This window comes from Camarhynchus parvulus, chromosome 3 (genome assembly GCF_901933205.1).
Source record: "Camarhynchus parvulus chromosome 3, STF_HiC, whole genome shotgun sequence".
NCBI lineage: Eukaryota > Metazoa > Chordata > Aves > Passeriformes > Thraupidae > Camarhynchus > Camarhynchus parvulus.
In genome coordinates, this window is record NC_044573.1 from 7,819,148 (window position 1) to 7,846,998 (window position 27,851).

The 27,851-nt window shown below is 38.5% G+C and overlaps 1 protein-coding gene across 1 annotated transcript in view; it reads left to right on the top strand.

The window, feature by feature from the left end:
• KIF16B (kinesin family member 16B) overlaps positions 1–27,851 on the top strand; it is a 139,338-nt gene that overhangs the window by 12,622 nt on the left and 98,865 nt on the right. The window contains 11 exon segments of the mRNA XM_030944547.1: positions 3,171–3,240; positions 4,237–4,350; positions 8,473–8,589; positions 13,964–14,061; positions 14,570–14,679; positions 15,326–15,468; positions 16,069–16,237; positions 16,386–16,517; positions 20,794–20,969; positions 22,801–22,866; positions 27,620–27,679. Coding sequence (XP_030800407.1) covers positions 3,171–3,240; positions 4,237–4,350; positions 8,473–8,589; positions 13,964–14,061; positions 14,570–14,679; positions 15,326–15,468; positions 16,069–16,237; positions 16,386–16,517; positions 20,794–20,969; positions 22,801–22,866; positions 27,620–27,679 — 1,255 coding nt within the window.

Here is a 27,851-nt window from a genome sequence, read left to right on the forward strand (position 1 = left end):
CACTGGGCTGGTGTTACTTTCTGGTGTCTGTGCCAAGAAACTTGCCTGCATGATCACTTTGTCATTTGGTTAGGGGCCAGGGGATCACGGGTTGTAAATTTCCCTCCCTTGTGATCCTGGAGCTCCACGTGGTGCATGAAAGAGCGGTGAGAACATCCTGGAGGCTGTCCCTGAGCGCTGCTGGGTGAGCAGATTTGGCTCAGGAGGGAAGCAGGATTGCTTAAACCATCAAAGCCTTAATTGTGAACCAGTTTTGGCAGCTGGTTTCTTTATATTGTTTTGTGATGGAGGCTGGAATTTGCAGGGGCAGGATCTTTGGTTAGTGGCTGAAGCTCTTCTCTGGATGAGGTAGGGCAAGTGGTTCCTGTGGATGTTGGTAGAGCTGCTGGAGGGTTCTCCTAGCCCTGAAGGTTACCCAACACTGCAGTACAGCAGTTTGCAGCCTGAACCTCATCCTGGGGTGACACATGATGCTGCTGTCCCCATCATCTGTCTTTTTGCTCAGAAATGGGTTTTACAGCTTTAAGCTAGGCTCAGAGAGAGAAGGAGTGGAATTTTTTTGTGCTGTGTTCAAAACATAGAGATAAGAGTTCAGCTTTCTCTGAGCTCATGGCAGTGTTCTCCGAGTTCTCTGCCACAGAGAAGAGAGAGAGAAACCAGACTTTTCTTGCTTTTTTGCTGGTTTTCCTTGTTAGCTATGACAATAGAGGTTTTTCCAGAATTGTTTTTTATGGAACTGTGAAAAATTCTCATTGTGAATACTTTGCTTGTTAAATAAACAGTTTTTTCCATGTTTCTCCAAGGAGATTATCTCCCAAACCTGTTGGGGAGGGGCAGCTGAATCCTGCCCTTTAGAGGAAACAAATCTGTCCCAAACCTTTAACTAAGGTGGAACTTGCAATCAAAACTTTTTGGAATTGACTTGGCCCTGATGAACTGCATTAAATGAGTGCCTGGAAATAACTGTCATCAAGCAAGAAATTGTTTTTTATGAGATGCTCTTAAACTCTGTATGTGTACAATAAATTAGATGCAGCTGTCTCATATTAAAATGAAGCTTGGGTGTTTGATTCCTGTTAATTTTTTCTTCCACTTCTTTCAGGTTGGCTTATTTATTCTGATCCTAGTATTCCTGTTTTAGGTTGTCTTCTCACTACCCCTTCTCCTTCAAGAATGCAAAATTCTATTTATGAATTGTATTATTGGCTGGTGCTTTCCAAGGTCCTTTTTTAAAACTCTGAAATCCTCATTCTTTAATAATATTTAATAATATGATCACAAAATTAATTACTTTAGGCTTCTCAGAATTTTGTGTAGTTCATATATGGGTGTTAGACTTTAAATGTTTTGTACCAGTATTCCATTGTTGAGTAGCTTTAGCAGAGTAATATGGAGAGCTGGCTAGGTCTGGGAAAGAAAACACTGACATACTTGTTTATTTCCCCTTGAATGCCTTAAACATGAAGAAATAAAAATATAAAAAGCACTAATTCTGGACCAAGGTTCTTCCTGCCTAGAGTCCTTACAGACTTCCTAGAGGGAGCAGTTACAGTTTGCATTTGAAACAAATTTTTATAGTAGCATTGACCATTTAATTGGGCCAAATTACTTGTTACACCTTTGCTGAACAAATAGCTACAGACAGGTGGAGGGTGTGGAAGAAGCAGGATGACTGGGAGCCATCCACAGGCTGCATTACTGCAACGCCAAGATCTATTTCCTGCAAAAAATACTATTGGACACTTTTCTCCATTTCCCTGTTTATTATCTGTAGCTGTATTTTGGTGTTTCAGTGTCTTAAGTCTAGATCTAGTAATCATAAGACATGCCTCAAAGTTTTCCATGGTAGATCTAAATTCAATTGTATAATTAATGCTGTAATTATTACAATTTTCTCTTTCATTAGCTCTAGAAAATAACCTAATGTGTTGATATTTACTTAAGCATTTTTATTTACCTAATCTTTATTCATTAATGTAGATTTTAAAATGGGTTTTGCTTTTCTTTACTATTTCTGCTGGAAAACTGACTATGAACAGAGTAGCTGGAGGACAGAGACTTGGGTCATCTAGTGCACCACAAAAAAGAAAAAACACCAAAATCCTGAACTTGGTTGTCCTCTTATTGGGAAGAACTTTCTCTCTTGCATTTTGTGCTGGTGCAAGTGAATATCCAGTAGTGTGAAGCAGCACTTTATTGCTTTAAAGCCCTCTGCTTTGCTCTGCACAGGTCAGGCACACCAGTTTGGCAGGTGACTTTGCAGATGATTGTGGGACAGGCGTGTCAATATTTGAAGAGGGAGGTTTTGTGTGCTGTGCATCTTTCCCTTGTGGCTCTTTTTTCCCTGTGCATGTTTTCATTAGCACAGGAGGTGCTGTGCGCCCAAGTTGTCATTCAGGAGCAGCCTGTATTGCTGTCATGACTAACAATAGTGAAATTGCGTCTCTGGCAAGCGGGTTGGTACATGCTGGGTTTAGACACCAAGCTCACAGTTTTTTATGGTATTTTTGAAAACAGTCAGAAACCATTGTGGAATAAATGCAAGTTCATGAAAACACTTCTTTGGAACTGGATTTTTTCCTTCCTAGCATCCTTGTGCTTTGGGAAGCCACAAACCTGTGTAATTCTTTGTTGGTAGTACAGCCTCTCTCCTTCACTCCTATGATGCATCAGAACTCAAAACACACGTTTGGTACCTTATTTCTAAAAGAGTTTTAAAATACTAAGTTTAAACATTCAGTCCCTGCTAGCTTGACTATATGGATAAGTGAGAACTGCTGCTGCTGGAATGTTGGTGAGAAGCTGGGGCTTGTATTGCTGTGTTCTGTTTTGCCCTTCCTTAGAGCCATGTATTTGACTTAACTGGGTTTTGGGTCAGAATACTTCCAATTAAGAACAAACCACTTAATTGACTTGCAGAGTTAAAGTTCTGAAATGGGTTTCCTCACACTTCTGCTCTGTTTCTAGATGAAGGAATTTGGAGGCAAGCCCAAGTGCTCCAAATATATGCCATAGAAGTAAATAAACATTGGACACAAGAATTAAAAAATAAAAATTAATTAATTATTCTGAGAATTGACTGTGGCAAGCTGATGGGTGGAAATATGACTCTGGATAACTGTGGTATGTTTTATTTAACCTACTCAAATATGTGGTTCTTTTTTTTTCAGGGAGAAAGATCTTAATGCAAAGTTTATTATTTCAATGGAAAAAAATAAAACAACAATCACAAACTTAAAGGTGAGTAAACACAATTTATAAAAGGAAGTTGTAACTCAGTAGCTGCCAAAATGTGACTGGACAAAACAGTGATACTTGCTGCACTCTGGTCAATGGCCCCTAGTTGTTAAAATTCAGTATTAAAGTGATGTTTTGGGGAAACCAGGTTACACTGTTAACTTGCTACACTGTGGTTTTCTGAAGATCACTCTAAAGGCTCTGGCTTATCATTTCTACAAAGATTTATCACTCAGGTCATTACTTAGCTGGGAGATGAAAGCCAACAATAGAATAGAGGTGTGTTTCTGATAGCTATTAAATCTCTGTTTCATCGGTAAGAGTCTTCTGAAATTCCCATGAAAATGAACCAAACCCAAAGTACCCATCCCTTGCTGTAACCTTTTGATGGTATATTTTAACATTTCTCTCAGCAAGAGAAGCCATGTGCAGCAAATTGGTTTTTTGCAAGATAGTTTCTCATGACTAATATATGAAAAGGAGTTTCAGTGTGTAGTTTCTTCAGAATGATTTGGAGCATGGTGAGTGTTGCTGAAGTGTCAGCTGTCATGTCTTGAGCATGATGATTGCCTTAAACAGCAGGTATGTCACACCTTTTTAATTATGACTCCATGGTGAAGTGCTGTTCCTGGTGGAAACATCTCTCTGGCTCCTGCAAATTATATGTGGAGGATAATCCCTGATTATAATAACAGCATATATGGACCCATCTAACTGAGCCTAAGTATTGTGACAAAAATGTGCTGTGGGGTTAGAAGCAGTAAGCTAAAATTCAAATAATTTGTGCTGTGCTGCTTTATGAAGTGGCTACCTTTCTTACTGAAGGGCATGCCCCTTCCTAATTTTGTCAGTGTTGTTGGAATCATAATCTCACCTATCATACATTTCTAAATGTGTGTAGCGTTATGTTAGATTTGCATTCTGATTATTTATTGTCAAATGTTTTTAATTACTTCATCAGGATGTGTTGTACCAGCTCTGTTTTCTGTTTTTTGATAGATACCAGAGGGTGCTACTGGAGACACAGGACGAGAAAGAACAAAAACATTTACCTATGATTTTTCCTATTTCTCAGCAGACAGTAAAAGTCCCAACTTTGTTTGTCAAGAAATGGTAGGATTTCTGATGTTAATAATTAATCTTTTTCCTTTCCCTTTTCTTTGTCTTGGAAGCATTTCATGAAACTTCTTTCCATTGAAAGTGCTTCTTCTGTAATTTAGAAATTTTCTAGATACCTGAGAGTTTGAATTTTGCTTTGTTCTTTTTTTTTAAACTTATCTAACAGTGTAACTGGTATGCTTTCTAAAGCAGCAGGCTGAATGCCGCCTTTCAAGTTTTTTTTTCTGATTGGTGTTGTATAAGGTCAAGTTAGAAAACAACTCTAAGGACTGAAATTGGTTTTGAAAAGCTTTTTAGAAAAAAATCACTTTTGAGAAACAAGCTTATAGCATTAATTCACTTAGAAACAATCTTACCTGGTTGAATTGTGGTGTGAATTTTTTTCCTTGGTCCAAAAGCCTTGGTAAACATAGGAAAGGACAAAAACAGTTTTTCTTTCTGCGTAGTCAGAACAGAAGATTAAACTTGGAGCTATAGGCATTATTCAGATAAACAGATCCTTTGTGACCTTGCATTTCATGTGAATGTTGAACTTTTTGGTTCTTTCCCATTCCCTAATAAATTTATTAATAAATCTTAATAAATGTATTAAGTGAATCTCAGGTAAGTTGTGATTGCTGACTTCCCTTTTCTTTTTGATGCTGTAAGCTTTATATATATATATATATATATATGTAGACTATAATTGATAGGGAATTTTAGACTTTCAATTTTTCATTTAACCAAGTGATAAATCCTCTTATTTTCTGAATACTTCTTTTATTTCAGTGATATATTAGGATTTGATAATGTATATTCTTAAACTTTCTGGACTGTTGTTTCTTGATGGTGTTCTTTTAAGTAACACATTTTTTTGCTGTTTTTTGAAATACCAGGAAACATACATTTTATCTGGCCATCAATGTAGAAATACCCTAATTACTGTGGCAAATTGAAGTTGTAATGTATTTGAGAGCAATGACTTGAATCTGAGATTCCAGTGAGTGGTTTTAGGCAGGTGTTTCAGGCCATATGGCTTTGTTAGAATTTTAGCCAATGCTTTAAATTGAGCATGCAGAGTCAGTTAATTATTTTTTTAACTAAAGCAGCAGTATTTTTCTGTTCTGATTCTACATGAAGCTTATTGTCATGCACCAGTTGTGACTTCAATTTACAGATATTTAATTCTTGGATCTTTTAGATATCTGCCTTCAGATACTTCTGGAAAACTGTGTTAGACAAGACCACCTTAGAGGAACCCCAGGAGGAAATTCATGGTGTTAGTAGGCTCTTGCTGTTACAGTGCAGGTTATTTCCAGAATCCAAATTTGCTGTGAAAAAAATAAGTTAATTCTTGTCAAAACAACCATTTGCAAAGTACATTTGAATGCATACAAATAGATATCCAAGTTGTAGTCTATATTGATGTCCAGTTTCCACATATAGGTGATAAGTTCCCCTTTTCCAAGTTTTTCCTTCTGGTGCCATTTACCTGTTTCAGAGTGGGTCAGGTAGAGGCAAGATTACTATAACTTGCCCATGTCAGGAGTCTATAGAAACAAAAATAAATTAAAATGCCCATATACTGATGGCTGCAGCATCCTTGAGCAATCAATTTTAAAACTGAGAGTTTTACAATTGGTAATGATATGATAAACCATAAATTTGGCTTCAATGTGTGTGGTCAGTATTGTGCTGTTAAAGTGTGTTCCACAGCCTTGGACACCTCCTGTATGTGGGCTGGCAGGAGTGTGGACTTCTCTTGCTCAGCTACAAAAATATTGTTTCTCAGGTGTTGTTTTAATTACACTGTGTGCAGCATTTCGAAAACAAAAGGAGTTTTTAAACTCTAGGAGTGCAAGTCCTAAACATGCACTGCACAATGTACTGTTTTGCTTTTGTCAATGATTTCATATTTAATTGGAAGGCTTTGTAGTTAAGCTGTTATCAAGTTCCTGCAGAAATTACAATTTGCTGCACCGATGGCATAGAAAGGCCTCTTTTTTGCATTGATCTTGCCAGGGAATAAAATTGATCTTGATTGTTGGTGATGTGGTTGCCTAGTGCCCTTTGTTCATGATTGTTACATTTTTCCATTTGAAAGGCAGAAAAATAAGAAGTGGAAATCTGTCTAATACTGCATACCTTATTAATATGCCTTGTAGATGCAAAATACACTTTAGTATTCCAAAGTTAGAGTGAGAATGGCAATTTGCCATCAAGTTTGTATTCCTGACTGAGAAAAAAATAGAGTTTTGATATTTGCTGCCCTTTTGTGACAAACCAGTGTCCCATCCAAGCAGTCTTTGCTTCTAGCCTGTGTGTTAAGCCTTTGTGTTCAGAGGCTAGTGTACCTGTCCTGTGCACTACCTCAAATCACATGCAAGACATACACACGTTTTTAAAAAGGACAATTCCATCAAAAGAGTAGTGCAAAAAGACTTGGACGCAGAGAAAAATAGGAGAAAGAATAAAGCAGCTTTGGCTGATCTTTATGTTCTTTGAGAGATATAAGTGGTTGCAGCACTGTAACTCCTTTGCTGGAGGGAAGGTCAAGTGAAGTATTCCAAAGGCACATTTGAAGATTAGTGATTAAAGAAATTACCCAGCACTTCTTCTAGGGAGAATTTGTGAGATTATACTGTGCTTGTGCCATTCACTATTAAAAATGGCTTGTATGCCTTGGAGAATATAAACCACATACAGTGCAGACAAGTAGCTAAACTATGTGAAGCGTCAATGAGATTTTTGAAAATCATGTCTAGATGGTGAGACACAGATTAATATTTTAATTGGGAGAAATGCTGCAAGAAGTGTTACTCCTTGCCCAGTGAGGGGTTGTCGCATTCATATTTTCTGAAAAATCCCTTCATCCAGGATTTTTCTCCTGGGAAGCTGAGAAGCCTCTGAGAAAAAGGAAAACAAATTCTTATCTCATTTGCTTGTCCTGTGTTGTGCTCACATGTGGAATGTGTTTGGAGATTGTTTATCCAACAGGTGATTGTTTCATTGGTTTCTGCCGTGAGTTGTTTTCACTCTTTGGCCAACTGGGGCCAAGCTGCGTCAAGACTCTAGAAAGAGTCATGAGCTTTCATTATTATCTTTTTAGCATTCTGTAAGTATCCTTTCTGTATCCTTTAGTATACTTTAGAATAGCATTCTTTAATTTAATATAGTATCATAAAATAATAAATTAGCCTTCTGAGAACATGGAGTCAAATTCATTCCTTCCTTCCTGCGTCTGAGGGCAGCCCAAATACAATAAGGGGCTATGGATTGAAATGAGGGGATGATGATGAAAGGTCAGGAAAATCTGTGAGGTATGTTGGAAGGAGCCAGTATTGCAGAGGAAGGTGGTGAAGGCATCTGGTGAGAGCTGAATTTATTAGCTGAGAACAGAGTCCCATATTATGTGATGTGGAGGAAGGATCATTACTAGTTAATACTAGTATTACTATGGTGAGGGTAAAAGAGAAGGGGTTAAATCAGGAAAAGGGTCACTTACCACATTAAAAACAAGTTTCCATGTTTGCCAGCCCAAAAAGCATTGCTATGTGAAAGCCACTTATGGGGAAAATACAGAGAAGATTATGGGATATGTTCTTACACTTGATTAAAGCAAAAAAACCAAAACCAACCAACAAAACCCTCTAAAAAGACAAAGGAAGAAACTGACAGAATCATGGAAATATTGATAGAATCATGGAAATGTTTCCTTTTGAGCAGGGACTGGATATTTGCAGAATGTGGAGAGTTGGATAAGATATAAAAGATAATAACATAAGATACAAATAATATAAAATACAAAAAGCTAACAACAGTAATGAAAAGTGAATGGAGTAGCTGAGATTGCTGAAAGACATTGGGGCTTTAGAAAAGAAGGTAGCAATTTGGCATGTCAAGTGTTCTGTGACAGAGAAACAAATAAAAACCAAACCACTGCAGTGCTGTAAATGAAATATGATGAATGAATATGAAACACTTTGTATTTTATTTGAAATATTAATTTCCTCTCCTGTAGTAAATATGTGTTTTGTCATTGTGTTGTGATATTGTTCAGTATTTGCCATGCTGGGCTGATGGCAATCTTCTTCCCCAAGCTTCTGTTGGCTTAAACATTTTTTATTTTATTTTTAGGTTTTCAAAAATCTTGGTACAGAAGTGCTTAAATCTGCTTTTGAAGGTTATAACGCCTCTGTGTTTGCGTATGGACAGACGGGCTCTGGGAAGTCCTACACCATGATGGGAAACGCGGTACGTTGTGTTGTCACTGAACCCTAAAATACCACTTTGGAAGGGCCCTCCAGGATCATTTAGTCCAACTTTTTCTGGCAAAAGCATGGTCAAGACAAGATGGCCCAGCATCCTGTTCAGATGAATCTTAAAAGTGTTGATTGTTGGGAATCCACCATGCCCCTGGGCACATAATTCCGATTGCTGATTGTTCTCATGGCATATGGTTCTCTTGTATGCAGTGCTATTCTCTGCGGGAGTCATTTGTATCTATTACCAGTGTCTTTTGCATGGGACTCCTTGTAAACAGGAGTCTCCATCTTCTCTGTAGGCACTTGTTAAATACTGGAACATGGTTATAAGGTCTCCTCTCCTTTATTGTCCAGGCTGAACAAATCCAACTCTCTGCCTTTCTTCACATGGCAGCTTCCCAGTCCTTTGGTCATCCTTGTGGCCCTTTCCAGCCTGTCCACATCTTTTTTTATGGCAGAGACCAAAACTGAATGCAGTATTCTAGGTGTGACCTGACAAGTGCTGAGTAGAGTGGGATAATGACTTTTTCATCTGTGCCCTGGTTGTTGTGATGCAGTCTAGCATCCTGATGGCTTTCTTTGCCACAGTTTGCTCATGTTGTGCTTGCTGTCCACAGGACCCCAAGTCCCTTTCCACAGTGCTGCTCTTCAGTTAGATAGATCCCAGCCTTTGCTGTGCTCTTGGATTATGTTCTCTCATGGGCAAGACCTTGTATTTGTTGAACATCATAAGGTTCTTGTTAGCCCACTATTGCAGTTTATCCAGGTCTTCCTTCAGGGTGGCTGTCCCTTCTGAAGCGTTGACTTCCCCACTGGCTTTGGTGTCTTCATCAGACTTGGCTGTGCTACTCTTGGTGCCATTTTTCAGGTCACTTCTGAAGAGTTAAACAGCTTTGGGCCCAGTATTGATTCCTGGAGACCCCACTTGTGACAAGTTTCCAGTTTTACAAGGAGCTGTTTGCCATGACCCTTTGAGTGCAGCCTCCATAACATGTTAGTTTCTTTAGCAGCAGGCTGTGGGAAACCATGTTGAAAGCCTTGGAGAATTCCAGGTAGACAATGTCCACTTCTTGTGCCACATCAAGTGAGCAGGTGTATATTTTTTGTTGGAATGGATTAAAATTACATTGTGTCAGGAGCATGTTTTTTATGGGATTTTTAATACTGCTTCTGTCTGTATGCTACTAACCCTTCCATGTATCACACCTTCTAACCAGTAATTTTTGTTCAGTAACAAAACCAAAAATTTCTAATGTTACTGCTGATTTTTTATGCCCAACTTGAGACAAAAAAAAGGAGATACTGATTTTGAGAAAATTAATGTATGAGCTTTTTCTGAAGGTACGTCTTTTGAAGACTGAGAAGACTAAAATAGGTCCTTAGAGAAGGCTGTTCAGGCAAGAAGCAGAAATTGGGCATGACAGTAGTTCATCAAACCCTTATGAGATTATACAGATTATATAATTTAAATTATTAAATTTATGAAATGAAATTTTAAGGATTATGTCCTATTGAGCACTGCAGGAAGAGGAATATGTAATAGGAGGTATTTGGCACTTTGTGAATGAAGGATGGGAGTGGTTTCTCCCATTTGCCTCTGTGACTGTCCAAGGACAGAAAGAACCCACTAAACTTTTGGGGATGGAGCAGTTTAGAAAGACTGACTGATGAAGCCTGTTTGCCAGACAGCCTCTGCAGGTTTCATTCTTTAATCCTTGGGAAAAATAAATGTATTGTGCCTTCTGCCAGTAGAAATGAAAAGGAGAATATTAACACTTATCCTTCTTTGTATAGATCACTCTTCTGAAATGTAGTAAGATTGGGCTCTTTGCACCTCCTCTAGCTTAGGAGAGTAAATTAGCTATAAATCTTTTTCTTTCAGTTGTCACAAAATAAGTAGCTTTATATTTACCTCAATATCATAGCAGAATAGACTTTTGTAACTAGAAAAGATCTCACAACCTAGGTGTGGATTTCTATTTCAGAAATTTATAAAAGTGACATTTTTATGAGACTGCCTCACTATATATAATGACTGTAATTATCAAAACAGTTTGCAAATGAATAGATGCTGGAGTTTGTTTGACACTATTCAGCAGTAAAGGTCTAATCTTCTTGGCATGATACATAAATACTTTAATCTGGCTTTGTATAGAGTGCATTTAAAGTATACTCAGCTGGCAAGTTAAATGCTTCAAAATTGATGGCCCTGTCAGAGAGACTACAGTGCTATAAGAAAACTTGAATTGGAAATAAGTATTCTTTCTTCTCTACTTCAATTTAAAAAGCCTGGGTTCTGTTCTCATTTTGTTTTCAATATTTGCTGTTCTTGGCTCTGGAAGGCTTCTTCTGCAATTCTATGTACAGCAATCATTTCAAGAAATATGTGGGCCAGTTAGAATGTTGAGCAGAGATACTGAAATGAACAGAGATCTATAAAATATCAGGAAATTCAAACTTGGATATGCAAAGAAGGCAAGACTGTGGGGGATTAAAAGTCTTCTAAGACCTGAAAGGCTGCTACAGAAAGGAAGAGGATAATTTGCTCCTTATGGTCAAGGTAGATGGGCAAAACTCAGTTAATTTAAATTGCAGTAAGGATTTTTCTGGTTAGATAGCACAGAAGAAGAACAGGCTTTTAATGAGAAAATTCAGCTTTTGAGTGAACTACCTGTTTTGGTTTTTCTGATTTTCATGTCTGGAAACTCTGTAGGCCAGGAAAGAAAAATAGTCAAAGCTGTAGTTGATCCTGCCCTTCAGCTCTAGGGGGTGAAAAGGTGAAAGTGTTTAAATATAGTTTCCAGTAAAGAGTGTACTTTCCTTAGGATGTACATTTTACTAGCATATTACTCTGGGAACTGTGTGTGCTTCCTTTCTCAACATTCTATTGCTGAGGTTGAAATTACTCATTTAGAGCTCATACTTCCCATTTTAAGCCTCTTTTTGTGGTTGCTGGATTATGTCAGACACTAATGATTTCTCTAAAACTTTGTGATAGATCTTCCATGCTTTTTTCCCCTAAGCTTTAATTAAAACTATTCAGGGGTTTCCAAGCATGAGATGAAAGAAAAGTATTTTCCCTCTTCTGTTGTGTAAAAAAATTAAAACAAAGTGTGTGTGGGAATTTCCAACTCTGACCCATGAAGTTTTACCTGGAAATAGAGATTGATAATTGACAGATATTGGGAAAGGCTGCTCCTCTGTTGCCAGAGGCGAGTGTCTCAAAAAAAGCCTGATAAATCTGCAAGTTTTTCCCTTAATCTGGGATTTATTTTGGTCCTTAGGTGAAGTCATGTTAAGAACTAGGAAAGATAGGAGCAGAGAATAGATTATTATTTGGAATTGGTTTGAGAAGGATAGAGAGACTCTGATTAAGAGGAGGAAGAAGCTGGGAAAAGGCAGAATGAAGGGATAAAGTATAATTAAAAAACTGGAAGTGACTGAATGATGAATTGGGAATTTTATCTGGGCAAAGGAATGAGGAAGAGGAGCTCGGAGGTGGGACCTGGAACAAGATTGCTGTGACAGAGAATGCAGAGGGAAACTGAAGAATGAGGGCACAGAGACCAGTATGGGAGCAAACTTGAGTGAGCTTGGGCAGAAAGGGTTGGATTTTTGGGATTTTTGTAGGAGTCCAAGAAGAAGAGAAATCTTTGCCCAGGGAGCACTGGCTTTGACAGAGTTTGGTGCAGGGGGAGTCCATTGGCTTTGTGTTTTCCTGTTGCCAGTTATCTGTAGAATCCCACCAGGCAAGCTCTTAGGTGCCTGGAGTGCGTAGTCTGTGTTCACATTGAATGTGTGGTCTGGCTTCTCCTAATTTGCATCCTGCTTAATTACAAGGCCCCTGACTGTAAACACAAGAACATTTCTTTTTGCAGTAGTAAACAGTCCGTCACACCGAATCTCTTTTTAGACTGGAGGGAAATTGTAGCTGACAGACTGTTCTGTGAGCTGTTCCTGAGCCTGGACCTCTTACCCCAAAGCTCATTTGTATGTTTATATCCTGTTCTGTTATTCCAGGGAGCCATGGCTCTGAGGAAGGTTAACTGCCGTCTCCTGAAGTGTGGGGAGTTGTCCTCAGCAGGACTTGGTCACCTCCCTAATCCTGCTTGGGGGGAATGGGGCAGCTGGGAGTGAGCACCCCTATGTCAGATGAGACCAGACCTGTGTTACCGTGATATTTTATAAAAAATCCTCTTTGCTCAGGATTTTCTCCTGGGAAGCTGAGAAGCTTCAGAGAGGAATGAAAACAATAATTATCTGATTGCTGCTCCTGTGTTTGCTGCTTTGGAATGTGGCTTGGACATTGTTTACCAACAGGTGAATGTTTGATTGGTTCCATGTGAATTGTTTTTAATTAATGACCAATCAAAGCCAGCTGTGAGTGACTCTCTGAGGAGTCATGGGTTTTTATTATTCATTCTATTCTAGCCTTCTGATGTATCCTTTCTCTTTCTTTAGTATCGTTTTAGTGTAGCATTCTTTGAATAGAATAGAATAGGATAGAATAATAGATCAGCCTTCTGAGAACATGGAGTCAAATTCTCATCTCTCACCTTGTCCTGGGGACCCTCACAAACACCACAGACATGTGTGGCATTCTCCTGCTTCTCTGCTGTGGGGAAAACTCTTGCTACAGCTCACTGCTTGGCTGGAGAGGGCTCTTCCAGGACCAGCAAGGAAAGCTGCATGCTAAGTTTCTGGGTATCTCAGTGGAATAGGTCTTACTCAGTTTGCTTTATTAAACCAACCAAGCATTTCATGGATAAAAACTCTTTATCTGCAGAGGCAAACATTCAGTAGTTAATATCAAATGAAATTGGGCTGGATTGTGGGATACAGTTAATGAGGATTTAGTTTTGTCCTCGTGTACTAATTTATTCAGAGGACCTGTTGCACTTTTCAACACAGGAAGGACTGTGACCTGGGAATTGGGGGTTTGAATGAAAATGTCCCATGGCTGTTTGTATGTGGCTCTTGTCCGGTTCTCTGCAGTTGTTGCCAAGTGTACAGTGAAGCGATATTGAAGCAGTTTAAGGTACTGGTGAGATAAGGCAATTCATGACCAACTCTGGGGAGCCAGTCTCTGCCTTAAGCAGGTGGGATTATTCAAACTGAATGAGAGGGACAAAATGTATTCCAGTAGCAAAGAAATGAAGCTGGTTGTACATTCCGCACACAAAAGAGTTAAAGTGGCAAGGTGACTGCAGTTAAATAAAAGGCAAGAGAGTTTTTGCTGAGAAGTTTTGATTTTTCCCCTTTCTGGAGTCTTAAACTCTCCAATAGTCATCTAGGGTTTTATTTTTCAAAATATATTATGCATGCATATATAGGCTTGGAATTAAGAATTGTTGTTATTGCAGGGTGATGCAGGTTTGATACCTCGAATTTGTGAAGGATTATTCAGCAAAATAAGTGAAAAAACAAAGCGGAATGAGGCATCCTTTCGAACAGAAGTCAGGTGGGTCATGGTCTATTAAGGGTTTGCAGGTTATCAAACTTGTTTCAGTTACAAACACTCTGTTTCACTTTATCACTGGGAAGAGTGCATATTTTTCAAAAATAACTTTTTATGCTTGACCTCAGTCCTGTAATTGATTTTTGTTGGCACTTGCAGTCGAATTGTGCAGTACTTGTACCTTCAAGCCAAGAGCTGAGCATATTGTGTCATTTATATGATAGTGCAAATGCCTTTGCTACTGAACAGTATCCTCCTTTTTTTTTACCCTTTATTTCAGACTAACATTAGGAGATCTTGATCTTGCTCATGTCTGCTTTCTTTCCACTTCTTCTTGCCTTTTTGGCTTTTTCCTTTATGATACAATACCTTGTAATCATTATTATCTTAAGCCAGCTTTGAGTCTATATTCTTTCTCTGAGCATTTTGCTTTCCTACTTGTGTTAGTATGGCTTTCCTTTTATAGAAGGCTCTTGAATCAGTCAGTGGCTTTCTGTTCTTTTTCTTTCAGTTATTTGGAAATCTATAATGAACGTGTGAGAGATCTTCTCCGACGGAAATCATCAAAAACGAATAATTTACGAATACGAGAACATCCAAAAGAAGGGCCATATGTTGAGGGTAAAAACACTTGAATTGTTTTACACTGCATGTTTTATTACCTTTATATGTTCTAAAATGTAGTGTCTAATTGTATAGGGCATTTTATCTTTTCAAATATAAATTATGATGGATGCAGTGTCTTACTTTGGTAAAAAGCATTGAAGGAATAGCTTCTAATTTTGCATCTCTACTTGCTTTCCCAATCCAAAAATTATTACAGAGTTTTTTATCAGTAAGTTTATAACACATTTTTAAGTAATGTTAAGAGACTCAATTGGTTTTAATAGTTTGTTGACAATAATTTAGAAATCTCAGATATTGAGATGAAATGAAAGCCTATTAGGATCTAATTGTCCTAATCTGTTTTCTACCAGGAAAGGTTCATGTCTCTTGTGGGATTATGCTCATGTTATTCCACATAATAATAATAATAACAACAACAACAACAATATTAATAGGATTGTGTATTTTTTCTTTTTTACTGTAAATGTGTAAGTTCTCCAGTGTTCATATGAAGCCTCATTCCTTTCCTTAGCTGATGAACAAGTATAACAATAAACACTAATTGCAGCAATAGTTTGCAGTAATGAGGGTAATTTGAATCTTTTTGTAAAGAAGATTAAGGACATACATGAGCATACTGTAACACTCTGCTTTTCTTCAGACTTGTCTAAACATTTAGTCCAAAATTATACTGATGTTGAGGAACTTATGGATGCAGGAAATATAAACAGGACGACGGCTGCAACTGGAATGAATGATGTTAGTAGCAGGTCACATGCCATTTTCACAATCAACTTCACTCAGGTAACAAAACAAAACTCCTTCCAGAGTTTTTTTAAACCCAAGGTGCAGTTATGTTTCACTATGTTTCTTTAGAGCATAGTCATCTGTTTGCTTATATGTAGCAAACTCCTTTTCTAATGACTTCTAATGCTCTTTGTTGTTGTTTTTGGGGGCTTTTTAGAAAGCCCATGGATGACCTGCTAGATGAAGAGAACTTGGAGGTGGGGGAGAAATTGAATGTAAATTTGTCTGTGCACGCTCTAACTTATTGAAAGCAACATATAAATATAATACAAATATTGTAAGCTTAATGAAATGAATGCAGCACATGGTCACTGCATCATGTAAATTACAAGTCACAGTGTCATAGCTTGTCTGTAAATGGCAAAAAAGTTGCAAATGTTACAATTTAAAGAAATAATATGAGAGATATGCAACCATTCATTATCAAATGTCTTTCAGTGACATCTCTAATACACCTGTCTTCTCAAGATCTCCTATTGTAAACAAGTTAAATTCAGTCATGTCATGAAAAAGGCCACTAAATTTGATTCATTAAAAGTGCAGTATTTATTAGCTTAACATACTTTTCTTTGTTTTATTTTTTTTTCTTTTCTTTAGGCTAAATTTGATTCTGAAATGCCTTGTGAAACTGTTAGCAAGATTCATTTGGTAGATCTTGCTGGAAGTGAGAGAGCAGATGCCACTGGTGCCACAGGGGTTAGATTAAAGGAAGGAGGAAACATTAACAAATCTCTAGTTACTCTGGGAAACGTAATTTCTGCCTTAGGTGAGTCTCTGGTTTTTGTGCTTGTCTGTCTTGAGGTGTTTTTTGTCATTAAATACCTTTGTTTACTTACACAAATAATGGCCTATCACATTTTTGAAAATGAATGAAAAGATCTAATTTTAATCTTTTTTCTATCTTCTCATCACAGCTGATTTATCTCAGGATGCAACAAATCCTCTTTCAAAGAAGAAACAAGTATTTGTGCCTTACAGGGACTCAGTGTTGACTTGGCTATTAAAAGATAGCCTAGGAGGAAACTCCAAAACTATAATGATTGCCAGTAAGTGGTTTTAATTTACTCTTTTTGAATTCTGAGTAGTTTCTGCTTAATAGGATGGATGTAATATTTAGATTCCAGATTTTTTGTTGAGGCACAACATGGTTTAAACATACTAGTGATTTCTTTCTTTCTGAGCTTTCTAATAACATTCTGGTTTTTACTTACACTCTGCACACATAACTAAAGCTTTGTGCATCTGGTCTGTACTGGTGTGTGAATCAGTTGCTGTTCCAAGCTGGTTTTTTTTTGTTGCAGTAGTAGCAACCTGGTGTCTTTTGATATCCTGTGGGAAAGATGGTCACTTTAATCTAACCTTCTGAAAGCACACAACATTTTAACTTCTTGTCTAAATTTAAGTAGGATGAGTTGTCTTGAAAACTCTCATGGGTTTCTTTTTGCCTATAGGAAAGTCTGCAAGGATCACTTAGTTTAAAACCCTACCTATGCCATGTGTATTGCAGGTTTGTCAACAAATTGGAATGGGAATTCCATTCCCAAAAAAACAAAGTGAAGGCAGGATGATGTTTAAGGGGAGGTGAGGATTTTGGATGTTGGAAATCATGGAATGGTTTGGGTTGGAAGGGACCATAAAGATTGTTTAGCTCCATCCCTCCTGCCATGGACAGGGTCACCTTTCACTAGACCAGGGTGCTCAGAGCTCCATCCACCCTGGGCAGAGTCAGAGACACAGCCACCAAATTAAGGAACTATTTTTGCTATAATGTAAAACTGTAAACAATCACAAAAGGATAAGCTAAGCAAAGCACATAATAATTAACTAAGAATTACAAAAAGATAAGCTCAGAAGAGCACCTAATCATTACTATAGAAGAATGCCTATAGTGATTAAGAAAGCTACATCACCAGGTTACCCTAATAAAGATGCATCATCCAAGTCTGAGAGACATCAGCTGTGGGGGAAGCTGTCACAGCAAAGGACTGGAGAACCACATCTGGAAATTGGGAACTCCTGTGGTGTGTCCCCCTCAAGCCATGAGGCTCCCCCACTTTGCCATGGCAGTGGCCCAGGTTTTATACTGTTAAACAAACAAGTGGACATAATTTCTAATTTCATTCTCCTGTTGGCTTTTTCCCAAAGCCTGCCATAGGCTCAAGGAGGAGCCAAGGGAGTTGTCTTGGATTGTAATACCTCCTCTAATTTGGCCAGGTGTAGCATTACCCAGTTTCTAGATGTGTAAGGGTGAATGCATGTTTTGCCAATAAATGAGCATATATATAACAATACTCTGCTAATGACCAAATATATGTATGACATTTGGTTGAAAGGTTCATCTATATGTCAGCTTTGGCTCAGGGCCTGTTGTTCAGTCCTTAGTACTTCCTTGTTTCAGTGTCTCACCACGTTCTGGATTCTCGGGGTCTCTAGCTGCTCACAGTGACCCCGAGATAAGTTGGAAAGTCTCTTTTCCCAGCCTGGTGCTTGAAGAAGGAGTCAGAGCTCTTCAGTTCTCGGTCTCAAGGTTGTTTATTGTTCCTTATCTATAAAATTTTTTCTCCTGTCCAGCTGAGATGCGCTCAGCAGGACAGTCAGAGGCACTCTGCCTGCCCCTGGGGTGGTGTTATCTTTTTATACTAAAAACTACATGTACAATATTTACAATTACTTTCCAATACCTATCACCTATGTTAGACAGTGAGCTTCTACTCTAAACCAATCTAAAAGTGCCAACATCACTGCAGAAGATGGAGGCCAAGAAGAAGAAGGAGAAAGGCTGGACATGCCCAGGCTCCTCCATCTTGCCCACTGAACCCCCATTGTGAAAACCCCAAAAATCTATTTTTCACCCCATGATAAATTCACTATCATTCTATTTAAACTGTCGTGGCTTGCAGAGCTTCATCTAAGGTTGGTAACTTGCTCCATGTGGGGGGGATAGAATGTAAGAAAATATGGTGCAGAAGGTAATCTCACCTCTGAGGAGTTGCAGCTGGGCCAATTAGCAAAGATTAGGAACAGAGCTGCCCTTAACAGGCCACAGCTGTGTCCAATAAGATGATGAGTGCTACAAAAGAGTGCGTTAGCTGGTTGAGAAGAGAGTTGGAGTTTGTTGCTGTACTGTGGAGACGAAGGAATTAGTGCTGCGAGGAGCTGCTTGTGAGAGATGACTAAGAAGGTATGGAACTTTTGCAGTAAGATGACAACAGCTCCAGGGGTCATAATCAAAACCACAAGTGTCTTGGGATCTGTGCCAGGGTCTCTGAGCCCCCTGGCAGGGGTCTTGGCTGTCCAGGACAGCCAGAGGGATGTCCTGAGTTCCAACACTGGATAAAGAATTTTGTCCTAATATCTGATCTAAATCGCTCCACTTTTAGCTTAAAACCATTTACCAGCCCAGGATGTGGCAGCTTGAGCACAGACTGCTGGTTCACGTTCACCCACCAAGAAGAACCCCTAAGTTCTTTTCTGCAGGGCTGCTTGTAATGAGTTCTTATCCCCAGTCTGTACTCTTATGTGGGATTGCCCTGACCCAGGTGTGGCACCTTGCACCTGGACTTGGTGACCCTCAATAGGTCCCTGTGGGCCCTCTTGTAAAGCTTTTCCAGGTACTGCTGAATGTGAGGAGAGGAGCAGCTCTGAAATTTCTCTCACTCTTTCCTGCTCAAGTGAAATGTGGTCTTAACTGGTGCACTCCCCTTTTGGGAATGTGGGATAGCAGAATTGAGGGAATAAAATGTATCAGATCAGGTTCTGGTTCTTCAGAACCAGTCAGATTCTCTGGGTAGCAGTTCCTTTGTTGTAGGATTTTGGAGATGTTTTTGGAATCCGTGTCATTTGTTTTCCTCAGGAGAATCATAGTAGTGCCTGTAGATGATTGTGGACCAGACTCTGCTTTGGTTTTCTGGCTCTTTAAGTAAAGCTGTGCTGGCAGCTTTCTTCTTGCTGCTTTCTTGCAGTTCCACGTTCTTGGGCTTTTTTTTTTTTGACAGAGGGATTGGGAAGAGAAGTTTTAGAAACACAGTGAGCTTTCAGTTCTTATACTAATGACTACTGTACCCAGCTTCTTTCTCAGCTACTTCCTCATCTATTAGTGATGCTTCTGCTAGGCAGAGCCCTGCTGGTTGATCTTTTCTTCAGCAGTAACTCCACTGGTAATGTGGTAGAATTCCCTAACAGCCCAGCAAGATGCCCACATACATTTGTCCTGCCTTTTCTATAAGTAAGCACAAAAAATGCAGGAAGATCACTTTAAACTGTAGGAAAGGCTGTAGAAAAATGTGTCTGATTATGATTTGTCATATTTCTGTAACATATTGTAACATCCTTCGAGAAAAAGAATTACTGAGTAGTGGGGAGGAAACAGTAGATAAAACAGGGAAGGGAGAATGTGAACTAGGGGAATTATAGGTTGTTTCAAAGTGCATCTCCTGTAGCTCAGAGAGTCTCTACCACAAAAAGAAAATACTGTTTTTGAGAGAATGAGAAAGGACAGATTATTTTAGTTGCTTAATTAATTTTTCAGGTAATTTCATTGTTTGATTCTCTGGATCTCTGGTTCAGTTTGATTATTAAGATTTCTGGATGGTTTTTTTCTTCTGTGTTTCTACACATCTATTTGGATGCCTTAATTATCTTTTTAATTTGGAACTTCATATATATTGTTAAGAAAATTAAGGGAAGGATAACATTGGCACTTGCATTTAAATTGCATTGTTTTTCCTGGTTAGGTTGCTTGAAAAATAATACTGATTTCTCTTGACGCATCAGATAGTTGACAGTTCTGTGTGCTGCCAGATGCCTGCAGCTCAGGAGGACAGCTAGGTTTGTAAATTATAGAAGCTCTTCTCTTGTTTTGGTTCTCCTGTCTGGTTATTTTGTGTTTTAATGCTGTTTAATTTCCCTACTGTGTTTTACCTGGAATGTCTTTTATTTTCAATGGTTACATTGATACTTTAAAAATATTCACTTTTTCTCAACTGATCTTGTACAAAATTGCAAGAAAACCTGTCAAGTATTCATATAGGACATTTATGTTTACCAGGGAAATGTAAATGTTAAATAGATTGACAGCAAGATTTCTTTGCAACACTTGGTTGTTAGACCTGATTATCCTAAGACACTTATCTCATATAGTGTTTACTTATGCAAAGTTATAGTGACATGAAATTGGTGAAGAGTTGGAACAAATTGTATCCATTATGATATATTTCTGTCTCTTCACCCACATTAAATTTATCTGACTTTTAAAACCTAAACTAACTTCAGTAAATGCAACATATGGTGCTGGATAAACTGCTTCTGATTTCATATCCTTAGCTATTTCACCTGCTGATGTCAATTATGGAGAAACTTTGAGTACGCTTCGCTATGCAAATAGAGCCAAAAACATCATCAACAAGCCCACAATTAATGAGGATCCCAACGTCAAACTGATCCGTGAGCTGAGAGCTGAAATAGCCCGACTGAAAGCCCTGCTTGCTCAAGGGAATCAGGTTAGCTTGACTTGGAATTGATGTGTAATTTTCCTTGAGTTATAACATCTATTTCTAGAACGTAATTATCTTTCATTATATTGATTTGAGTAAACAAGCTCGATGAGGCTACGAATGAATATTAGTTTCCTGATGGAATCATTTTCCATATGGCCAGCAGATTGCCTCTTTTTAACTTAAGGGGGGAAAAATTGTCTTCCCAAAGCTTTTAGGTTTCTCATAATATAATCTGAGCTGGATTGTAGTGTGCTGTGGAACAGGTAGCCAACACAGCATAAGGAGCCTGAGCAGGAACATACCTTCTGGGTCTGTCCTGGATGTCCTGATGTACTTTGTGTAGTATCTTAAAAGAAGGTTTAAAGGATTCGAGATGCATAAATATGAAAATGTAGAGTATGAATGGATTTAAACAATACATTTTATTTGGTTTGGCTGTGCAGTACATTAGAAGGCACATAACATTCTAAATATGTAAAAAATATTTTCAGAAAGAGAACAAAAATGCTCTGCTTCACTTTTGCATGATTCTCTTTCTTCCTTGGTCAGTATGATCTGCTGGAAACAGTCACTGCACAGGTTTAATTAAGTTTGGTTTCTCCTGTGTTCCCAGGGTGGTGAAACCAGAGTAACAATAAAGAATATCCAATTGGTTCAGGCCAGTTGTCTCTTCTGCATAATGTCCTTCAGATCTGCTAGGTTTCATACTTGAGTGAATATAGTTTGGAAGTATCTGAAGTACTACTTCAGATTTGTTTCTAGAACAGTGTAATTCTGTTTTAGAAGGTCTGTGCGATGTGAAATGTCAGTTCAGCATGGAGCCATTGTTAGTAGAAGAGAAGGACTTCAGCTGGATTTCATGCTATAAAAAATTGCTGAAAAAGGGGATGGAAGCAGAAATGGCTATTGTGGATGTTTGGAGCAGAGAGCTCTGCTTTGTTACAAACAGTTAAAAAACTCTTTATGGGGTTGAATTACTTGTGGTTTTTTCATATTCTTTAGGAGGGGGAAATGAATTATTTTCAAAATGTCATTTGATTTAGAGTTAGCAAAGTAGATGTAACTTGGACCCCCTTGAAGTTTGAATGCTTTGACATTGTTTCAAGCTGTAAAATAGTGGTTATTGCAAAATAAATCTGGTTCAGTGGTAGGATGTGGTAGATGGCTGTGTGGGAGACAGAGAACTTAAGCTTAAGTTTATTGAATTTGTAATGGTTGGTAAAACAGCAGGTGGTGTATTACATATGCACAGTGGTATAAATCTCTGTATAAGTTATTTCCTGTTTTCCTTTGTATCACTAGAACACTGTATTGCAAATGCTTCTGTGGGTCTGAAGATACTGTTTACCAAAATGTGGTGCTGGCTTCAATGTAGAAGGTCATATACAATGAGTACTGCCTGTGTGTTTGTGTTCTTTAGTAATTTTCCTCTTCTAAGGCCAGTTATGTTAAGATACAGTTATTAAAGATAAAGCAGTATACATAGTATTAAAGCAAAATGGATAACTATTCATGCATAATAAATTTTCATGTTTTTTAAAATATAAAGAAAGCTGTATTAGGAGTTACCTGTTATAAATGTGTCTGGTTTCCCTGTGTGTGACCATGTGTATGAATGAGTGAAAATAGTACTTTCAAGCCAATTTGAAATACCTGCTTTGACAGGATTTTGATGATTCTGTTTACAGTATTTCAAGGTAAAATGATATATATTAAACTTCAAGGAAGTTTATGCTAAGAACTCAGAAAAGTCGAACAATTCAATTTCATTTGGTTCCCCCAGAAGTTGTGACTGTTTTCTTTTTGAATTGATGTTTACTCTTCATGGTTTTAGATTGCGCTCTTGGATTCTCCAACAGCTTTAAGTATGGAAGAAAAGCTTCAACAGAATGAAGCAAGGGTGAGTTAAAATTTTGTAAAGCAGTTTTTAAACATCAAAGAAAAGGAAAGGTGGGTGGTCTGGATGCAGGAGTACTTGTAATTTTCAGGATTTTTTTTTAATGCACAACTAAGTTTTTTCTGACCAGCAGCATTGCCTTGGTGCTTTGAAAAAAACCAAGTAGGTGTGTGAATTAGTAATTTTGTTATCCTACTAATATGACGTTGTAACTAAGAACAAAATACATCTTTTATATTTATGTAGCAGTTCTGTTTATGAAAATGAAATGAAAAGACTTGTTCCCCGACCAGCTTGCCTTACTAAAAAAGTATGTTTGTAAATAGACTAGACAGGGAAAAGCCACTAAATCTCAGTAATAAGTAGCAAGTAATCACAGTAATAAAATATTCAGGGTAGAAAAAACAGCAAAAGATTATGGGGAGAATGGTCACCTCTTCTATGCTTTGAAGTAATTTATAACTTGTGGTGTGGGGTAGATTTTTAGAAAATTTCAGTATTTAAATCTGGTGTGTACAAATATATAAAGTGTCTAATTAGTTATCTTTTTGGAGGAGGGTCTTATGTCTTAGTGTACTTCACAGTTTGATTCTCACCAAGTTTTTTCAATAATCCAGCCAAATGTAGAGGCTGGAAAAATTTCCAGACAGTTTGGATAACTCACAGCATCCAGAAGAATCTAGATATAATGGTACTATCATTTCTCTGACTATCAGTCTTTCATTCTTTATTGTATCGTTCTGTGTTAATTCTTTCCTGCGTATTAGCTTGCTTTGAAAGCTGTTGCAAATTGGTTCAGAAAAAAGAGTAAAAGTCATACTTTGGAAGAGGCAAGAGGAAAATATTTGAAATTATTCAGCTACATGGCAGCAGATATTTAGTTCTGAAAACTGCCAAAAAGATGCCAATCATACGTCGATATGATGCCTTAAGAAAAACTAGCTCCTTAGCTGGTTTAAATAGCCAGGTTTACGCTGGTACTGCTTCAGCCTTTAGGATTAGAAAATTTGAATCTTGCTTTGAGAATCCTGTTTTGTTTATATCCTTAGTCTTTTTGAGTGCAATCAAAAAGCTTTTATCTAAGAGTAGCACAGTAATGTAAATTGCTGACTATAAGCTAATTAGAATATGTTATTCATGTTCTGACAGTAACCATTGCTTATCGTGCTCAGAAGTGTTGGCCCTGCTGTTTGGGGTGTTTATCAAGTGTATTTTATTACCTTTGTCAGCCTTGTTAAAAGGTTATGTGATTACTATTCATGATAATTACAACAGACATAATTACTGAAAATTCTTGGTAGATGTTGCAGTGGTTGTAGCTTTTTTATAATTGAATGAGTGCAATAGCTAATTTGTTTGTATAGATTTAAAGACTTTATCACCATATTTATATTGCTTGACAAGTATATGGTGACTTTCTTTAATGAGTTGATTTTCCTTATATAAGAATAATTTGGAGCAGTTTAATTTAAAAACATTTCATTTAAAAGATTTAATTAAAACTGAAATGAAGTGTTTCTGAGCAATACAAATTGTTCTGGTGTGGTGAATAGAGCTGTGATAGACTTCCTTCATGTTTTTCTTTAATCTTTTGAAATTTATTTTGCTTTAATGTTCCACTTAGTAGCACTAGGAATTATAGTAATGCATTGAAATGTGTGCTTGCTTTGTTGAAAATCTTGAGATGCAGGTAGAGATGAGAGAAGTTTCTGTAGGTGTCATGGATTAATTTGGAGCTGATCTGCGAAGACAAAAAAAAATAGCTGCAGGTGGCAAATGGGGAGATATTTGGAGCAATTGCATCGAAGACTTCTCTTTGTGCAATGGTGTTATATGAAAGTTACCTAAAGAGGTGGAGCACTGCTTGATCAGGAAAGGAAGGACAAATCCTGAGCATTCTGATCTCAGTCTGGGGAAGGTCATGGAGTGGGTCATCTTGAGTCCAGTCACCCAGCATGTACAGGACAGCCAGGGGAATCAGGCCCCATCAGCATGGGTTCAGGAAAGGCTGATCCTGCTTGACCAACATGACTGTATTTGCTGGGACCCTTGTGGCAGGAGGGAATCTGACTCCATGCTCTCAGAAGGCTAATTTATTATTTTATGATACTATATTATATTAAAGAATACTATACTAAACTATACTAAAGGATACAGAAAGGATACTTACAGAAGGCTAAAACGATAATAATGAAAACTCGTGACTCTTTCCAGAGTCCTTGACACATCTTGGCTCCAATTGGCCATTGAGTCAAAACAACTCACACCAGAAATCCAATGAAACTATCTCCAAACACATTCCACATGTGAGCACAACACAGGAGAAGCAAATGAGATAAGAATTTGTTTTCCTTTTTCTCAGAGGCTTCTCAGCTTCCCAGGAGAAAAATCCTGGGCGAAGGGATTTTTCAGAAAATGAGAATGTGACAAACATCATCTCTTTCTATGAGAGGATGACCTGTTTGTGGATGAGGAAAAGGCTGTGAATATTACCTGGACTTTAGGAAAGCCTTTGATGCTATCTCCCACGGCATTCTCTTGGTGGAACTGTCTGTTCATGGCTTGCACAGGTGCATTGTTTCAGAAAAAAATCTGGATGGCTGAACCAAGAAAAATGGTTGAGTTAAATGCATTTGGCAGCCAGTCACCAGTGGTGTTGCCCAGGGCTCAGTATTTGGGCTAGTCCTCTTTAATACCTTTGATGATCTGCACAAGGGGAACAAGTACAGCCTCAGTCAGGTTGCAGATGACACTAAGGTGTGTGGGTGTAGATCTGCTGGAGGGTAGGAAGGCTCTGCAGAGGGGTCTGGCCAGGCTGGGTTGGTGAACAGGGACCAATGGCATTATGTTCAGTAAGGTGAAGTGCCAGGTCCTGTCTCGGGTCTCTGCTCGTCACAGTGACCCTGAGATGCATTAAAAGTCTCTTTTTCCAGCCCAGCAGTCGAAGAAGGAGTCAGAACTCTTCTATTCTTGTTCTCAAGGTTGTTTATTGTTTCTTATCTATAACATTTTTTCTCTGACTCGCTGTAGGTCTGTCTGGCAGGTTGGGTTGAGGCACACTGCTGCCCCTGGGGCGGTGTTATCTTCTTATACTAAAAACTATGTGTACATTATTTACAATAATTTCCCAATACCTATCACCTATGTTAGACAGTGAGTTTCTACTCTAAACCAATCCAAAAGTGCCACCATCACCCAGAAGATGGAGGTTAGGAAGAAGAAGGAAAAAGGACAGGGCGCACCCAAATTCCTCCATCTTGTGACCCCAAGCCCTCATTCTAAAAACTTCAAAAATCTATTTTTCACCCTGTGACAAACTGTTATTCTGCTTAAACTTTCTTGACTTGTAATTCTTCATATGATGGTTGGTAATTGTTTTTTCCAAGGGCTAAATCAAAGGCATAGGGGTCTTGGGTTCTGTGCCAGGGTCTCTGAGCCCCTTGGCAGGGTCTCGAGTCCTCTAGAGCAGCCAGAGGAATTTCCTGGGTTCTGACAGTCCTGCCCTTGGCTCACAACACCAGGCAGCACCACAGCCTGGAGGAAAAGGAACTGAAATATGCCCAGTGGAAAAGCACCTGGGGGTGCTGGTTGACAGCAGCTAAACATGAGCGAGCAACTGCCCAGGGAGCCAAGAAGGCCAGTGGCACCTGGCCAGTGTCAGCAACAGTGTGGCCAGCAGGAGCAGGGAAGTGATTCTTCCTCTGTACTTGGCACTGCTGGGGCCACACCTCGAGTGCCACACCTTGAGCGCTGCGTTCAGTTCTGGTCCCCTCATTTCAAAAAGGACACTCAGGTGCTGGAGTGAGTCCAGAGAAGGACAGTGAGAGTTGGGGAAGTATCTGAAGCACAAGTGTGAGGGGGAGTGGTTGTTTAACCTGGAAAAAGGGAGGCTCAGGGGTAACCTCACTTTCTACAACTACCTATAAGGAGGCTGTAGCCAGATGGGGCTCAGTTTTCTCCCAGGTAAAAGGCAATAGGACTAAAGGAAATGGCCTCAGGTTGCTTCAGGGGAGGTTTAGATTGGATATTAGGAAAAATTCCTTAATGGAAAGGTTGTCAAACATTGGAAAAAGCTGCCCAGGGAAGTGATTGATTCGCCATCTCCAGAGATATTTAAAAGACCTATAAATGTGGCACTTCAGAGGGATGGGTTCAGCAGTGGCTTGGCAGTGCTGGGTTAACAGTTGGACTTGATCTTAAGGTGTTTTCCAACTGAAATGATTTTATACCCAGCACTCTCCCTGTCTGTAATGCCTTTGCAAGCATCTTCTCACTTCTGTGCTGATGACAATGAAGTGAGTGGTTTCTAAACTGCAGCAGATTTTGCTCTGGTTTGCTCCTGGAGCCTGCTGGTCTGGCTCTTCCTCTGCATGCCATCCTCTACAGGGCATTTTTGCCTTACCATGCCTGCCTGTGCCATGGGAAAGGAGCTGTCCTGTTGTAGCTAAGGGATCAGTCTGTGGCAGTAAACTTTGTAGGATTAAAGCACTTTATGAAACTGTTTGAAGGTAGATAATTATTTGAAGTAATTATCCCAGCCTTTCCTTTCATCTGACAGTGCAAATAAGAATTTTGGGTTTTGAGGGAGAAGTATTGTAGATATGGCAATTATTGCTGGAGTATCAGTGCTGTTCTATATGCTGAAGTATTAAACTTCACAAAGAATTACACAAATACTTAGGACTTCTTTGAGAATGCATTTTTCAAGAACTTTGAAAGAGATGTGATTTTCTTCAAAATTTGTTTTCTTTCATAGGTACAAGAACTGACCAAAGAGTGGACTAACAAGTGGAATGAAACTCAAGATATTCTGAAGGTAAGGCAAATAAATAAATTTTCCTCTTGGCATTTGACCTAGCCTTAGTATTTTCCTTAAAAAAAGTTATTTTTCTAAGTCATCTTCTTTGGCTCAGCTCCTTGTGTTATTCACCATAGTGACCCCACAGTGCAAAACAGTTTCTCTCTAACAAATCTTTAAATTGCGGAAT